General features: G+C 42.9%; 1 protein-coding gene across 4 annotated transcripts in view; it reads right to left on the minus strand.

Annotated features, from left to right (window-relative positions):
* The window catches only part of PLEKHM3 (pleckstrin homology domain containing, family M, member 3), a 224,568-nt gene that overhangs the window by 178,956 nt on the left and 27,069 nt on the right, over positions 1–18,543 (minus strand). For all 4 annotated transcript variants that reach the window (XM_010861065.1, XM_010861067.1, XM_010861069.1 and 1 more), the window contains exon 2: positions 14,900–15,810. In XM_010861065.1, the coding sequence (XP_010859367.1) occupies positions 14,900–15,494 (595 nt within the window). In that variant the 5' untranslated portion in view covers positions 15,495–15,810. The remainder of the gene's footprint in view (positions 1–14,899; positions 15,811–18,543) is intronic.

Genomic DNA, 18,543 nt, shown 5'->3' on the forward strand with positions numbered 1-18,543 from the left:
TTTGTTTTTTGAATGCTGAGTTTTAAGTCAGCTTTTTCACTCTCCTCTTTCACCTTCATCAAGAGGCTCTTTAGTTTCTCTTCGCTTTCTGCCATAAGGGTGGTGTCATCTGCATATCTGAGGTTATTGGTATTTCTCCCAGAAATCTTGATTCCAGCTTGTGCTTCATCCAGGCTGGCATTTTGCATGATGTACTCTGTATAGAAGTTAAATAAGTAGGGTGACAATATACAGCCTTCACAAAGTCCTTTCCAGTTTTGAACCAGTCCATTGTTCCATGTCTGGTTCTAACTCTTGCTTCTTGACCTGCATACAGGTTTCTCAGGAGGCAGATAAGGTGGTCTGGAATTCCCCTCTCTTTAAGAATTTTCCACAGCTTGTTTGTGATCCATACAGTTGTGATAGGTCTTTTAAGTCTCTTTTAATCTGTAACAATTCCCTCTTTCTCCCTCTTTGTCATGGCATATATTTTGGGCTTCTCTAGTGGCTCAGAAGTAAAGAATCTTCCTGCCAATGCAGGAGATGCAGGTTCAATCACTGGGTCGGGAATATCCCTGGAGGAGGAAATGGCAACCTACTCCAATATTCTTGCCTGGGAAATCCCATGAACAGAGGAGCCTGGCAGGCTACAGGACACAACTTAGCAACTGAACAGCAACAATTTATTGAAGAAATTCGTTCCTTTGTCCTGTAGAATTTCGCACAGCCTGGATTTGGCTGAATGTATCCTCAGGGTATTGTTCAAATGCTCCTATTTCCTAGGTTTACTGTCAACTGCTATACAGATCTCAAGGTCCAGGTAGATGCTCTTCTTTTTTGTGAGAATATGCTACAGGTGGTTGTCCTGCTTGTAGGGATGTGGAGATTGATTAGGAGGGTCAGATGATGTTAGCCTGATCCCTCTTTTATGAATTTCTCCAGGGGCCTTCCACACGCTACAGCCACTCTCCTCCACTAACCACACTCCAGCCAGGGGACCTGCTGTGACTTTTACTACTGGCCCCTCCCAACCATGGATTCTCTCTCACTGTTCCCCCCAGCCTAGATTTCCTTGAATCTCTTCTTGTCCACGTTTTCCTCATATGTAAGAGCTAGTATAAAATCTCACTTCTTCCCGAGGCCTTTCCTTGTCCCCTTTAGTTGAACACAGCTGTCCTCCCCCAAAGCCACAAGGCCCTATGGCTATACCACCTTGGTGACTCATATTTCAGATACTATTTCACACTCATCAAATATGTATTAAATTATATAAAAAATATTCCAAGAAAATCAATAAGAAAGGTAAAAAAAGGTTTCTGCCTCCACATCCCAGCACTCACAATCCTTCTTCCCAGACTGTAGAGTATCTGATATTAAGCTTTTAGACATTATATATATATATGTAATAATAATATAAATAATAGCAAGACTTATTCACATATATTACCATATGTAATTAAACAAAATGTGCTTCCATTTTGATCACTTTATGCAATTTTGTTTTTAAAAAACCACCATGTTTTTTTTTTAAATGAATGTCCCAGATCACAGTTAATGAAACATTTAGGTAAACATTTAGTTTACCAAGAAAGTCTGAATGGCCTGAGTCAAGACAAGGAATGAAGTCCTAAGAATAGGACTCCCAAAGATCAGGCAATAGTTTAGAATGAAAGACAAAGAGCAACATTTTAATGTTTTCAAAGAACTCAAAAGCCTATGTGCTGACAATATTCCAAAATTATCTAGGCAAATTTAAAAGGAAACATTTAAGTTCGTATAACAAGACGAATAAATGTGAAAAGAGGGGCCCACCCTCACATCCTAATAAGCACACTGCAAAGCCCCCTCCTAATTCCATCACTTCTGGGGCCAGAAGTTTAACATATGAATTTTGGGGGATGCAAATATTCAGACCAGAGCGCTGGTCAAACATAAATTCATGTTCAACTTCTTTTATTGCTTTAATCCTGACAATTCATTCTTTTATTCATTTCATGGATCTCAAACACAATCCCAGAACAATTTTTCCACACCTTCTTTAGTCTTTCAAACTCCAAATTCTACCATCTCTTTCTGTGTGCACCAGAGGGAGGGCCTTTATATATATTTTACTTGGCTTCACTTCAACATTACACTAACCAATGTACTATACAAGTGTAAGAGAGCACAGTTAAGACCACAGGTGCTTAAGCCAACTGGCCGAAGTTTATATCATAATTCTGTCCTAACTGTCTGGGTAAACCTGGACAAATGACTTAACCCAAGTCTCAGTTTTATCATCTTTAAAATGGGGCTATAAGAGCACCTGGGCTTCCCAGGTGGTGCTAGTGGTAAAGAATCCGCCTGCTAAAGAATCCTCCTGCAGGAGACGTAAGAGATGTGGGTGTGATCCCTGGGTCAGGAACATCCCCTGGAAGAGGGCGTGGCAACCCACTCCCAATACCCTTGCCTGGAGAATCCCATGGTGGGCTGGGAAGGGCTATAATGCCTGGTGGGCTACAATCCATAGGGTTGCAAAGAGTCAGACATGACTGAAGCGACTTAGCATGCATGCATAATAGTATCGACCTCATTGTATTATTATGAAGAAGAGATCAGTAACTCTCAGAATGATGCCTGACACATCTCAAGAATTCAATCGATCTGTTTCCTACTTCAGCTTCTGGTCTCAAAAGACCAGGAAAAGCTAGCCCTTCCACCTCCACTCTGAAGGTGGTATCTCCCTCTTCTTCAGAATCTCTTCCTCTATTACATCTGAAAATTACCCCTCTGTGGATCTCTTCTCCTCTTGTCTTCTAATATCCCAAAGTGTGTTGTGTCTATTCCAAAGTACTCACTTGCACTGCACCTCCTACACCTCAACTGTCTCCTTCCTACAGATTCTAGATGCTTCCAACGTCTCTGCTTTCTGTCCTGCACAGTCTGGCCCCTGACTACTGCTCTGACCTCACCTCGCACCATCTCACATTTCTTCTCTAACTCCAGCCAAAAGCCTCCTGTGTTTTTTGAACGAGCTGAGTGCTTTCTGGCCTCGAGGACTCTGGAGCTGCTGTGTCCTCTCTCTGGAACACTTCCCCCCAGCTCCACTGACATCTTCATCTCCTCAGCTTTTCACCTCAAAGGTGCCATCCTCAGTGAGGCCACCGCCCCTCAGCACCTCAGCTAAAGGGCCCCTCTCAGTCTCTTATCTTACGACCTTCTTTTATTTCTTTCAAAGAACTGCTGCTCCTTGAAGACAGGGACCTGGATGTCCCTCTCACCCCCATATTAGCAGCACTGGCTCCATAAGCACTTGCTGGATGCACGCACAAAGGACTATGCTGGGATCTGTGGAAATGCCAAATGAGTCAGACAGATTCTATCAAGAGTTCACAGCCCAAGGACAGCCGTTCCTTCTCTTTTCACAAAAGAGAAAAGTCACTTTCTTTTACGCAGCCAGTGCTGGGAAAAGTCACTTTCTCTTTTCACTTTCACTTTTCACAAAAGAGAAAAGTCTCACTTTCTCTTTTGCCACAGTCATCCTAATTTGAGTCCCATCACTTCACATCATGATGACTGGCAGAGTTTTCTCATCTCCACCCCATCTACCAATCCTTCCATACTCTTAGGGCCTGAGGTGACCCAGTAAACAGCATCTCTCTTCTTCACTCAAGTTGCAAACCAACTGAGATTGATAGAGGATAGTCAGACTCATAGCAATCCAAACATGAGCCAGCTGGAGGTTACAGGTTAGGGGTGTAGCCATGAACAGAACCCCAGAATTACACAGACTTACCTGTGAGTCACCAGCAACACTGGATCACTGGATCCAGTGGATCACTAGATCACTCAGTATAGACTTTCCTTTCCAGGGGGCTGCCCACACAGGACTAATGGGTGGCAAAGCACATCGAGAGGAACAGGCCAGAATCAGTATTTCCTGCAGAGGCTGAGTGATACACACCTGCGTCTTCTACTAAAGCTGCCTGGAAGTTATTTCTCCCCAGGAGTGGAGTGTGCAAAGGGAGGGAGAGAGGACAAGAGTGGCATGCAGGATCTTAGTTCCCCCACCAAGGATCAAGCCCATGTCCCCTGCAGTGGAAGCTCAGAGTCTCTACAACTGGATCACCAGAAAGTCCATATCCTTTCAATCTTGATTCTCAAGAAATTTTCAAGTGCTTTTTTCCCAACATACCATGCTAATTCTCTCGGTCTGTCTTTGAAGGTCCTCCATAATCTGGTAGTCCATTATGAGTCCTGTTCTGGCTTAGCCTCTGACCACCCCCTACATAGGCTGTGTTCATCCGTACCTCTGCAAAGTGCTCAACCCTCAATGCTCAACTGGAACAGTTTCCTTTCCTCAATGAAGACTTCTCTGACATTCTAGATCAATCAAGTCTCTTTGCTTTCCAAGTCTATTTGTTTCATATTCTAGTATCTGACAGTGTTTAAGCCAGAAACTAGGGAGAAGTTAACTAGTTTTGGGTCTTTGTTCTCATTAGAGTCACATGAGGGAAGTGAATTTAACAGGATGCACGTCAACTATGACACTGCCACAAATGCCCACAGAAAAGACCATGAAGAGAATGATCTACAGGAATCAAAGAGGGGCTGGGTCCTGGACATTTTATATATGGTACACAGTGCTGGCCACTGCAGTGCTCACGGATGGTCATTAACAAACTTATTCTGGGGGAAATGAACTAAGCTCAAGTGATGAGCTACTTTGGAGATCTTTCTTTGTTGGTGAAAGAGAACATCCCATTTGTTTTCCCTTCATAAACGTAGGGGAAAGGACATACTATCTGTGTAGGCTCTAGAAGAAACAAATCTGTATTATATCTGGCTACATAGGCATTAGTTACACAGCTAGGGATCTTCTCCATCTAAGTTCTTTGTGCTGTGAGCAACAGTGATAGCATACAAGTCAACACAGACCTGGTCAATTTCACTCTTTGGATGTGAACCTGACCAGAAGATCACAGACTCAACCTCTTAAATTCAGAGGTTTTCTGTCTTCTCTAACAAGGATAATCTCTAGTGTTTATGAACTTTTTTTTTACCCAGAAAACATTTCCAAACATCAGCTTGCACATGATGCTCACTGTCTGCCATGGTGAGCTTCTCATTCTGTTTCATTAATCTATAGAAATTAAGTATAAAAGAATCTCCCATACTTAGGCCACCAGATTTTAAGATAAGTGCTCTATCTTTGGGTAACACTGAACCACAGAAACACAGAGGCAGAAGGGACTAGAAATCTCTCCAGCCCAGCCCTACCGGAGGCAGAACCTGTCAGGTACCCAGCTACTCTGTCAAGTGTCTCCCCCTTCTTTATCAAGAGAACCCTAACTGTGTGTAGGTGTGGAGATGGCTTCTCCCCGCCCCCACTGAATGGTTTGTTTAAAACAATTGGTAACCCCATTTTCCTTTGCCAGAGGTTGCTTTAGGGACCAGTATGGAACCCAGTTCTGACTGCTGATGGGGTGCTCTTGGGGACCTCTGAGAAAAGACCCAGACAAGGTGCCCTGCTTTTTCCCTTCCTGACTTTGGCTGCTGATACATATCTTTGGGGCTAATGCAGCCATCTTGCATCAATGAGGGAAAGAAGAGACACCACCAATATACTGAGGACAGCAGAGAAAAAAGATGAAAAGTACCCAGATCTTTGATGACTCTGGGGCCACCAGAGGTGAATGGTCAAGCAATTACCTATAATGCATAGCAGGATAAAATGTGCTGTGGAAACATGAAGTATTTACCGCCTACAGTGTTTGATATGCACTATGTCCAATAGCTATCTGTTAGATGAAAAAATAAAATGATAAATGGCCTCACTATTTATGCCACTTTTACTGAGTTGAGTATTCTATTACTTGCTTCTAAAAGCATTTTAACTGATTTAACAGTTTGGAATGAGGTTCCAGGAAACAAAATGACTTGGCCAAGGGTACACCACAAAGTGTGCAAGTTGAGGGTGGAATGCTAACCTCCAGATTTTCAATCTAGATCACACTGTGTTTTATTTGCGGTGGAGGGAATGAGTCCTACGCTTCCTCAGACTTGACAGGCAGTTTTACAGCGTGGTTACGTGTAGCCTCCAGAGTGGGCCTGGAGCTTCTCCACTTATAGCCTGATGGCCTTGGGTGAGATTACCTTTTCTAAGCCTCCACTTTCTCCTTTGTACAATCAGGACAATATTATCTAACATATTACATTATTATTAATATTAAATGAGATAACAGATGAATACTTCTTAGCACAGGTCTGGGCATAAAGTTAACTCACTAAATGATAGCTCTTACTGACAGTATTTATAATAACAAACTTTATTCTACTTGACTCAAGCTTTAGGTAAGGAAAACTGAAAGAGAGGGCAGGTCATTTTCATTCTGGAAACAAAAAAAAACAAACCCTGTGCATCCTGATCTTCCAAGTACCAACACAAAGAATTCAGCCAAACAGCCTCATAGGCTCATACCTGATACGATAGAAAGTTGTCTACAATTCACTGTGTCAAAGAACTGCCAACCTAGTGTGAAAGGTGAATGGTCAAGCAATTACCTATAATGCATAGCAGGATAAAATGTGCTGTGGAAACATGAAATAAAAGAAAAAACATAATTGTAATTAAAAATACACAGATAGAGAACAAACTAGTTGTTATTAGAGAGGAAAGAGGTCAGGAAAGGAGAAAGATAGGTGAAGGGAGGTATAAACTAGCAGATATAAAAAAAATAAGCTACAAGAATATAATGCACAGTACAGGAAATATGGCAATATTTTGTAATAGCTTTATATAGAGTATGTGTGTAAAAACAGTGTATCACTGCATTTTACACCAGAAGTTAATGCAATATTGTAAGTCATCTATACTTCAATTTAAAAAAAGAGAAAAAGATGGAAAGGTCTCAGAGAGGATGTGGCATTTGAACTGATCCTTGAAAGATAATGGAGGATTGTGAAAAGTGAAGAAGGCTGGGAAGGTCTTCTGGGTGAAAAGACATCATGAGCAAATACTAAGTTAGTTGAACACACACGGCACATTCAACATTAGCACCCAGATGGAGGAAGGAGGGGCTTTCCTGGTGGCTCAGATGGTAAAGAATCCGCCTGCAATGCAGGAGACCCAGGTTCCATCTCTGGGTTGGGAATATCCTCTCGAGAAGGAAATGGCAACCCACTCCAGTATTCTTGCCTGGAAAATCCCATGGACAGAGGAGCCTGGCAGGCTATAGTCTACAGGGTCGCAAAGAGTCAGACATGACTGAGCAAATAACACCAGAGATCTTTATCACTAGGTGGGGAAGAAAAGGTGCAGGTGATAAACTTAGAAAGATTATCTGGATGCTTTAGAAAATTTACACTTGATTTTTGTAAAGAATGGGGAACCATGATTCATTTTTAAGAACAGAGTAGCATGAAAAGATCTGTGTTTTAAGAAGGTAACTCTAGACGTTTGTAAAATTAGTAACTATAGTCCTCCTTAGCCAAGAAAGATAAAATGCATTAACAAAACAACCACAAAGAGAGTCAAAGACACTTCATTTTCAGAGTTCCCATATAGATTTGTTAGGAATTAGGATGCCAGTTGGCAATGAGGCATGTTAGGTTTCCGAAAAATATAACCAATGGAAACTATACAACCATATAAAATCAACTTTCTGTGACCTATTTTAGCAACTTCTTTGCACTGACTAATGGTGCTGAAGGGTGAATCATAGAGTCAGCAAGAGCCCATGTCCTGGTGACTTCACTTGTTCTAAGCCCACAGGAATATTCCCACTTCTATTGGCTCCAAGGCTTCTGAGAAAAATCACAACTGAAAAAGCAGTCAATTTAGTGGAAGGCCAAATTTGGCCTTTTTTTTTTTTTTCTCAAGTGAAAGATGGGAGAAAGGGGAATTGAAATGGAATAACACGGAACTCAGGATAAAGAAACCATACTGCCATGGTTTTTCCACCCCTACATAAAATTTCTGTTGAGATCTTCTCCTGAAGATCTCAGCACAAGAAACACAAGCAGAGGAATGGTACTAGGTCACCAGAGAGTGAGACCGAAGGAACCAAAAGCCCAGCTGACCACTACGCTTGCCAAGCAGATGAAAACATGAACACAGCTAGGAGGGAGGTACCAGTCAGATTCGGGTTTCAGAGCTCCACAGCTAAGGCCAAGGATTTCTTTTACACTTTTTTGTTTTAAAAACTGCAACAGCAGTTCATCCAGAAGTAGAGTCACAAGGCACACAGAAATCCTTCTGTGTAAAATAATTACAGCCATGCCTTTATTTCCACCATGACTTTCCATCACTGATCTGACTACAGTAATTAGCTCCCACACAGCCATGAGTCGAGGTCAGTTCAACTACATCTTAGAATTGTTTTAGAGCTGGAAAAGATTATAAAGACAATTTAACCTGCTTTACTAGGTTTATAAACCAAAGGCAACAGACAAGTGATTTTTCCAAACTTCCGTGGCGAGTTAGGAACAGAGGTGGGATAAAATGTTTGCAGGCCCTAGATGAGTGTTCTTTCCATAAAGCCTCCCCCTTCCTCTACTATGTGTATATATTTAGAGCAATAAGTGTGTGTGTGTGTGTGTACACCTAATTTTCATATTGATAACATTCCAGTGTCCACATGTTCCTATGACTTTTCATGTTCTTACCTTAATATATTTTTATATTTGGATTGTAATCCTACAGTATTACATCCTCATCTTCTTTATCCCATGGAAAATTCCCTGCTGCCTACAGCTGTACCATTAACTCAGTAAACAAAATAGGATGATAGTCATGCAAAGGGGTAACAGGTTAAAGCAGATACTAGTTGGGAGCATGTCTGTATAGAATGAAGATTACTATAGTGCTAGGACTAAAAAGGAGCCATTCTGGTGGTGGAAGCAGGGCCTCTACTCAGGACTGGCTCCCAGTCACACCTTGCTACAGCTGCCCCGGGCAACGCAGACCCTGGGATGGCAGGAGGAAAGGCTGGCCCTGGGGAAGCTTTGGGCTCCACCACCTACTCTGAGGTAGCTCAGTGGTAAAGAATGTGCCTGCAGTGCAGAAGACCTGGGTTCGATCCCTGGATTGGGAAGATCTCCTGGAGAAGGGAATGGCTACCCACTCCAGTATTCTTGCCTGGGAAATCCCATGGACAGAGGGGCTTGGCAGGTACAGTCCATGGGGTCCAAAGAGTTGGACTCCACTGAACGACTAGCACTTTCACTTTCACCCTGAGGTTCTTTAGAAACAAGTGCCTGTGATGTAAGGTGATGGATGTGTCACTTAACAGATGGATACGTGCTTCTGTAGTGTACGTGTGTATCAAACCATGACGACACCTAAAATATCTTACAATTTTGTCAATTACACCTCGATAAAGCTGGGGGATAAAAAAGAACTGTTGCTGTCTCCCTTTCCATCAGTTTATGACCTCATCCTTTGGACACGATAATTCCATCCTCAGATAATACAGACATTCTTAACTAGGTTGGATTCAAGCTATACTCCACCCACCTTGTAGGACCCACTGGCAGGACCCTTTGTTCACTTAGCACTTAGCACAGTCTATCTTAGGTTTGCCTCTGCGTGAGGCAATGGAATCTCAAGAATGCATTCACAGGCTTCTGAGTAAGACTGAGAAAGGCAGCGGAGATGGGGCAGAACTCTGAAGCCCTCTTTCCATGGTCACAAACCAGGGGTTCAGTTCCCTTGTGCTTTTCTGCATGGCTAACATTCAAGGTTGTGAAGAGCAAAGCTGCAGTCTTCCTTCTGCAGACTCACTGGTCCCCTAAAGGACTGTGACCAGCTCTGCAACTGTCCATGTAGTAAACGTGTTAAAGCAGGAAACAAACCTTGCTTAGCTAGACTGCTTTGGTGCGTCTCAGTTTTTCCTAACCAGTGATTCCCCAAGGGATTAATTTTAGTTAATGAACACTATCCAGGTCTGTTTCTTCCATACCACTTCCTACCGTTTACCCCAACAGGGACTGATTGCCAACACAGCTTCCAGAGTGGAGGGTTCTGGGGATAGAACTACTGGCTTCCAAAGTAGGGGTTCAGGTCTAGCTTCATGGTTAAGAGCATGGACTCTGAAGATGGAGTGCCAGGTTCAAATTGAGGATCCATTTGTTACTAGTAGGGGGACTGTAAGCACATTACTAAAGCTCTCTGTGCCTCAGTTTCCTCATCCTTAAAATGGAGTCAATAAAAATGAATTAAATAAGTGACTATCTGCAAAGCACTTGAAACAGTCAGTGAACAAAGTATTATTATTATTTTTTCCCTTCTCTCTCCACCTGGGCTCTCTCACTTACCCTTAGGATAACACACCAGGTGCTTAAATGTTGGCTTTGATGGTAACAAGGAGGCTATTGATCTGTTTGGTGTATATTGCTCTCATATATACCAAAAACCTAGTAAAGAAGTGATCTTCAAACCCAAAGCAATAGTCTTCTATAAAGAAACATTATGAGGGAACAGGCAAAAGTTGAAGAGTGATGCAAAAAATTACCTCACAGGACTGCCAACTACAGAAAGCGCAAAGGGCAAACCACAATTATCTCCCCAGGCTCTGTGCTCCCCAAACGGCAGTCAGAAGATTCCTCTACAAAGGGCAATCGTAACCGTAACTGTGTGACCCTGAAGTCTGAGATGGTATCCGGAGACTCCTCCACGGCCAGGACACCATTCTTCCAACACGAGGGGCTATTTTATAAGCCATATCTGTTTGATTCTCTCTTATCACAAGGAGAGTACATGGCAGCCTTTGAGATGAAAGCAAATCTTCATTTTTCACTGCTGCTAAAGAACTTCACAGAAAAGACATGCAAGGTATGAGATGCTATGAGATGACCGGGCGAAGCTCTCGGAAAAGAGGGTGGAGTGGTCCTTTTTCTAGAAAGGCATAAACCCGCTAAAGAAGTTGATGTTCTTAATTTATCAGCTTTATTTCTATCAGAATTATGTTCATCCCACATGTAAAAATTTGTTCTGAAGACATATTATGTTCAGAGCCCTATATTAGGTACTGAGGATAAAACATTGCACAAGAAACAATCCCTTCTTCAGTGACCATAAACTCTGGTGTGGAAGACAGTAAACTGTTGATGGCAAGTCAGTATGAGACAAGGGATGGTCTATTTCTCATTAATGAACCAGTGAATAGCTATGAGAAAGTACAATGCAGGAAGGCCAATTGAAGAAATATTTATTGTGAGGCCATTTTATGAAATTGACTATGCCAGAAGAAACCAGGAGTGATTGGCAGGATCACTTTGATTCTCATGGATGAGTTTCAAATTCAATTGTAATAGTAATAATATTACTAAATGTTTAAGACATTTATTAAGTGTTTGAAAGTGAAAGTGTTAGTCGCTTTCTCCTGTCTGACTCTTTGCGACCCCATGGACTGTAGCCCACCAGGCTCCTCTGTCCAGGTGATTTCCCAGGCAAGAATACTGTAGTGGGTTGCCGTTACCGTCTCCAGGGGATCTTCCCAACCCAGGGATCGAACCCAGGTCTCCTGCATTGGAGGCAGATTCTTCACTGTCTGAGCCACTAGGAAAGACTTAAGTGTTTACTATGTGCCAAACATGGTTATGAGAAGCACTTTAGATCTTTTAACCCCTTTAATGCTCACAAGATACTGAGGTAAATACTATTATCCCATGCTTTATGGCCAAAAACATAAAGGCTCAGAGAGGTTAAGAAACTTGCCCTATGTTACACATCAAGTAAATACTGAAACAGGGACTGAAACTCTTAACAGTCTAGACCGGGAGTCATTTTTTTAATAGGCTCGCTACCTTGTCAGACCAGAAGGCCTTCTTCAGACAGGCTTGTCCATTGGCCAAATAGCTCTTACTATACCTCAGCTACCCACTGCCCTCAATATGCCAAAATCTGAGTTGCTTTATACCCAGAGCAATGTTTATCCTCAGTAAGGCTCAAAAGCCCAGTTAGTCACTGCCAAATGAGGCGGAAGACACAGAGGCCCTACCTAATAAAGAAGACCCTCAGGTGTATTGTTACGAAGGAAAGGGAAGGGATGGGGGTGGGCAAAAAAGGAGGAAGGGGCAGCTGAGGAGAAACCCACTTCTGGAAAGTCTCTAAGCTACTCACATGAGCTCAGAGAAGGATCCAGAAGAGAGTAAAAAATCAACTGGAGAAGACTACAAAGTAATACAGCCCATAAGTAAGGGAGAGACACAGAGATAAGGGCTGGACACAAAACCAGGCTGCCCTCATCAATGGAAACCCACCTCACTGAAGTTTATTTCTTCTGCGGAGCCCTCAACCTCTCATTACCCTGTTAGTTTTTACAACAGCTGAAGTGGAGGATGTGAGGATGATGGGCTCTTTTCTGGACACTGAACTTCCAAGTGCCTGTGGGACAGTCCAGCAGAGATGCCCCAGGCAGTGGGATGTGTAGGTCTGAGGCTCAAGAATGAGGCCTGGCCTCATCCCAAACCTCCTGGGTCCTCAGCTCCAGCTCTGGCCAAGACACCACAGCACCTTCCTCGGCTTTGGCCATACTCCTTCAGGAGGAACAACTGCTGCAGTTTGGATGGCTACTTTCAAAGATTTTAAAGCGAAGTTTACTCAAAGATCTTGTCTGATTTTGACAAGGATGTACCTGGGTGCTGACACACCCCCCATCCACTCCCAAATGCAGTGAGAATTACAGCTGGCAGAGTCGGTGACCAGCCACGAATCTAACTCTTCTCCACACACCCTCCCCACCAGCCCAAGAATGGGCAGCCAGTGGGCCCTGCTTACCCCTGCCCTCAACCAAGTGAGCAACACAGACAAGATTTATATCTCCTGTTCTCCACAGTGTCCCAGACAGAAAAGATGCCAGAAACCTGGCAGGTCATTTCCCAACTTTATTAATTCCTGACAGAATGTGTATTCCGTGGATACCCAAAAGCTGGCCAGGAGAGATAACATCAGTACCTGCAAAGGCCATTTGTTACAGTTTGCTTTTTGAAATACCATTCAGTTCTTTTATTTCAACATAATACCCAAATTTTTTAAAACTGAGAATTAAAAAGTAAAGATCACGGTCCATCATTATCCTCAAGGGAGCAGCTAAGGAAGGTTCTCTCTTTAGATTCCTTTAGAGAACTTGAGGAAGGCCAGTTTTTGCATTTACAATCTAGACGGGAAAGGAAAAATAAAACTGTAGATACGACGTCCTAACTTGGGTTATGCCAGGGATTTAGAATGGTTACAGGGGTTTAGAGATTTTTTAAAGATCTACATGCACTCCGAGAAACTAAACAAGAATTGAGCTTGCTTACTAGTCAATGAATACAATTGTTTACAGCATGGGTGTGTATTCAGTCCTCAGTCATGTCCAACTCTTTTGTGACCCCATAGACTGCAGCCCTCGAGGCTCTTCCATCCGTGGAATTTTCCAGGCAACACTACTGAAGTGGGTTGCCATTTCCTCCTCCAGGGGATCTTCCTGACCCAGGGCTAGAACCCGCATCTTCTGCATTGGAAGGTGGATTCTTTGCCACTGAGCCACCTGGGAAGCCACTTGTACGTGAGCCTAAGGCAAAACTCTCATTCTTAGATAAATAAATACGCTAAATGCTAAAACGGAAACAAAGTGCAAAAAAAGTCTCCCCAGTTAATTGAGCAGAAGCCAGCTAAACTAGGGCTTCCAAGGTGGTGCTAGCGGTAAAGAACCCATAGCCAATGCAGGAAACATAAGAGATGTGGGTTTCGTCCCTGGGTCAGGAAGCTCCCCTGGAGGAGGGCAGGGCAACTTGTTCCAATATTCTTGCCTGGAGAATCCCATGGACAGGGGATCCTGGAGGGCTACAGCCCATGGGGTCACAAAGAGTAGGACACAACTGAAGCAACCTAGCATGCACTCACGCATCCAAATTAAGAGGTTATGCAAGGTAGTTGAAGAATCATTAGTAATAAATGATTACCGTATAAATGTATACATGTATAAAGCCTGTATAAATGAGGTTATCATCAAGAAAAACACTGAGAGAAACAGAGAGATGGTTTGTCGTGTCTCATAGAAGAGGAAGTTCACATGTTCATACGTACATGAGTACGTACCCATGTGGACGTGTGCATGCATATAAAACAAGAGAAAAAGAAACTTGGGGCCTACACCATGAGGTCCTAAGCAACCTTTTCACACTGTTCCTCCCACGATCATCATGAGATCCTTTGGTCTCCTTGAGGGTCAGCCCGCTCTCCTCTGTCTGTCCCTCTGACCACACCATAATCCTGACCGAGTGTCTTCCCACTGCAACTCTCTTTCTGCAACATAGTGTCCTTCAAAGTCCAGCTCAAGTTCCACGATGTCTCACTATCCTTTTCTGACAAGTCCAGCCCAAAGCGTCCTCCCTCTATCTTCTTACAATCAGTGTCACCCATTCTTTAAAAAAAAATCCCAACAATATAAAGTAAAACAAAAGTTCCTGTCCAGGTGTTTCAGTTGAGCATCTCCTTTCTCTCACCACTAGGTGTCTTTCTGAGTCTTTGGGAGTGTCTGATCCCCTCAGCCTAAGGAGAAGTTCTTAGGGCAGGGACTGTGTCTTCATACTTCATACAAGCCTTCATAGCACAAGACTGATGCTTATGACCTGATAAACATCTATTGATGTGAATAAGTGGTATCATGGAATGTCAAAGGAAAGTACTGCCTTAGTTACGGAAATATTCTGATTCTAACAAACAAGATTAGGAAAGAGAAATAACCACAGTTATCCTTTCCCTCAGTACCTCCTAGGACAATAATAAGACTGAAGACTTCAGATAAGGTAAGTGTGGAAGTAAATGGAAGAAGGGGCTTAAGTAGGCAAAGACAGACATGGACAGTGGAGAGGCAGACTTCCATGAGGTAGATGCAAGAGAGACAAAGCAAAATCAACCACTGTTCAATAGCAGTCAGCTATGAAGACATACCTGTATTTCCTTGAGCATCTTCTACCTTGTTTGATGAGGACAACAGCAAAGAAGGCCTGGCAAAGTGAGGACCCTGAAGAGATACTTCTTGCTGCAGAGGCATGGTTTTGAGGACCACCCTCCAGTCCACCTGGGTAATATCTGACCTTGATCGAGCATGCCCAGGCTTAAAAGTAGAGGTCTCATCCAATAAGTCATTCACAGAACGAGGCCTGTCTCTCCGACGCTGACAGATGTTGAAAAAATTAAAGGTGGATGCTTCCTTTTGTTCCATCCAGGACAGATTATCTGGGGTCGTTCCCTTCTGGACCATAAACTGTTCTTTGGCAGGGAAGACATTTGGAACTTTGGTGTCTAAGAGTCTGGTCTTACAATGGTCCCAGATCACGCCACCCTGGCCCAGGGAGGTGACATTTCTGATAGCACCATTGTCTATGTTACCGAGGACCTCCCGCCCCACCAGTTCAGGGACTTCTTGGATCCCATAAACCTCCGCTTGCTGCACAGCCTTTTCGAGCTTATTGTCAAAAGTATTAAAGAAATCCTCAGTCACTTCCAAGGCTGGGCTAATATCATCCACTTCCAAAGCTTCCATGTCATAGGCTCCAAGGGGCCAAAGCCTCCTACACTGGTTCAGGAAAGGGCTTCATGAACATTCACCCAACGAGGAGAAGCGTTTTGGGCAACAGAGTTCTGGAAGCAACTGGAAGGAACTTTCATTCAGCTGCCCGGAGCAGGTCAAGCACAAGGGTGGCTGATTTCCCAAACATGAAAAGCATTTTCTAGATGATAACAGTCATCAACAAAGATACTGGGAGACAAATAGTCCTTTGAGAATACTCTTCAGGGAGACCACTGTCAAGACAACAGGAAGTGTTTGTCAAAGCAACATCACGGCCATCTTTGATTTCCTGAAAGAAAATAAACAGAACAACATTGGCACATGGTTCATTGTATTCTACACATACAAATCTGCCCAGTTATATCTTCATCTAGACATCTCTTCCATGACAGTCATGCCCAAACGTGGACAACATCCAGAAGTTCTACTGTTAAAGAGTACAAGTACACATCTCTACTTTGTGTTAAAACTTACACAGAGCAGCGTGGGACTCCTGATGAGCAGAATTAAAGTCAAGAGCTTTTACTCACACAGAGAAGCCTTTTATATCAGGTGTGAAAAGACTGCCCTGGCAAATCTCTGTTGATACTGACCTAAAATAGTAAGCAAAAGAGACTAGGAATTCTGTGACTGGACCTTTATCATAATCAGTCTGAAAGTCATAATTGCATGAGTCTTTTCACAAACTTTGAAAGCAATGATGGTTTGATCAGCTCAAAGGTGCAAAGGGGAAGCAGAGAAGACGAATGGCCCTTCTTTCTCTGAATGTCACTGTGCTATGCTTCCTACGTTTGGATGACGTAATGCCTGAAGATGACTCTGAACAATTTTTCCAATCAGCTTGCAAAAAGGTTTCAGTGTTGAAACTCCCCGAGGCTTTGAGGATTGCCTATGTGTAGGTTCGGGAGATTCCCTGGTGGCTCAGATGGTAAAGCATCTGCCCGCAATGCAGGAGACCTGGGTTCAATCCCTGGGTCGGGAAGATCCCCTGGAGAAGGAAATGGCAACCCACTCCAGTACTCATGCCTGGAAAATTCCATGGATGGAGAAGCCTGGTGGGCTACAGCCCACGGGGTCACAAAGAGTTGGACACGACGGAGTGACTTCACTTTCACTATATGTAGGTTCAGCCTTGGGGCTGGGCAGAAAGAATCCTAATACTACCTCACTGTCTGAGATACCTAGATCCTCGAGGCCAGGCCAAATGAGAACAGTAATGCTGTCCAATATGGAGGACACTAGCCATACATGGCTATTTAAATTTAACTTTATTAAAAATCAAATAAAGTTCTTCAGTCACACTAGCCACATTTCACATGCTCAACATACACCTTTGTATCTTTACCAAAAAATGAACAAACAAAACAACTAGGTAAGCTCTGTTTTCCTTAACTGCTGCTGCTGCTGCTAAGTCACTTCAGTCGTGTCCGACTCTGTGCAACCCCATAGACAGCAGCCCACCAGGCTTCCCCGTCCCTGGGATTCTCCACGCAAGAACACTGGAGTAGGGTGCCATTTCCTTCTCCAATGCATGAAAGTGAAAAGTGAAAGTGAAGTTGCTTAGTCGTGTCCGACTCCTAGCGACCCCATGGACTGCAGCCTACCAGGCTCCTCTGTCCATGGGATTTTCCAGGCAAGAGTACCGGAGTGGGGTGCCATTGCCTTCTCCATTTCCTTAACTACTTACAAGTAGATAAACCAGGCAATTAGCAACACCTTTGCAAGCTGTTATAAAGGTACATAAATGTGCTTTTTTCTCTAAAACTGCACAATTTCTGTGGTACAATAAAATCATTTTTAGCACTTAGGCCATGAAATCATTGTATTTACATCAACAGCACTAATCTATATTGCTTAATGTGTTAAGCTAGTATATACAGCCTTTTATTTTAAATGTATCAAGGTTATAGGAATTTGGTGGATAACCTCTCCTAAAACTGATAATGACTGTGAATTTATCTACTTTTTAGATTTTGATTTTTATTATGTTGGCAAGGAACTGACTGAAAATCAGTTATAACATTTTTCTAGTTGCAAACAGGGTTTTGTTTGCTGTGTCTATGCTAAGCCTGAGTCTCCTGAATTTTATAGCAGAGTTTTACTACTTCTGTAATTTTGGAACTTGTAATTTTCAGTTTCATCTTGTACACCAGAGGCTAAGAAAAAAATATAAAGTAAATCTTAAAAATTTTAGTTCTTTATTGACTAAAATTCTAAATGAACATCATAAAGTATGTTTCCCACTTTAGAGAAGAGACACTAAGGTGCAGAGCACAAAGCTATTCACTTAAGATTCTATTTTGAATTTTCCTTTCCTTACCCAGTGCTTAAAATTCACTCTTTATACATACTAGAAAGTATAAATACCTTCAAATTGACTTTTTTTTTAAAAAATCAAAATGTCTAGAAATATACTCGTGTGTTCCCTGCTTCGGTATTTGCAAGCTGGTTCAGTTCAGTTCAGTTCAGTTTAGTCGCTCAGTAGTGTCCGACTCTTTGCGACCCCATGGACCACAGCACACTAGGCCTCCCTGTCCATCACCAACTCCCGGAGCCTACCCAAACTCAAGTCCATTGAGTTGGTGATGCCATCCAACCATCTCATCCTCTGTCATCCCCTTCTCCTCCCACCTTCGATCTTTCCCAGCATCAGAGTCTTTTCAAATGAGTCAGCTCTTCGTATCAGGTGGCCAAAGTATTGGAGTTTCAGCTTCAACATCAGTCCTTCCAATGAACACCCAGGACTGATCTCCTTTAGGATGGATGGGTTGGATCTCCTTGCAGTCCAAGGGACTCTCAAGAGTCTTCTCCAACACCACAGTTCAAAAGCATCAATTCTTCAGTACTCAGCTTTCTTTATAGTCCAACTCTCACATCCATACATAACTACTAGAAAAATCATAGCCTTGACTAGATGGACCTTTGTTGGCAAAGTAATGTCTCTGCTTTTAATATGCTGTCTAGGTTGGTCATAACTTTCCTTTCAAAGAGTAAGCGTCTTTTAATTTCATGGCTGCAGTCA

This window comes from Bison bison, unplaced genomic scaffold (assembly GCF_000754665.1).
Source record: "Bison bison bison isolate TAMUID 2011002044 unplaced genomic scaffold, Bison_UMD1.0 scf7180017864471, whole genome shotgun sequence".
NCBI lineage: Eukaryota > Metazoa > Chordata > Mammalia > Artiodactyla > Bovidae > Bison > Bison bison.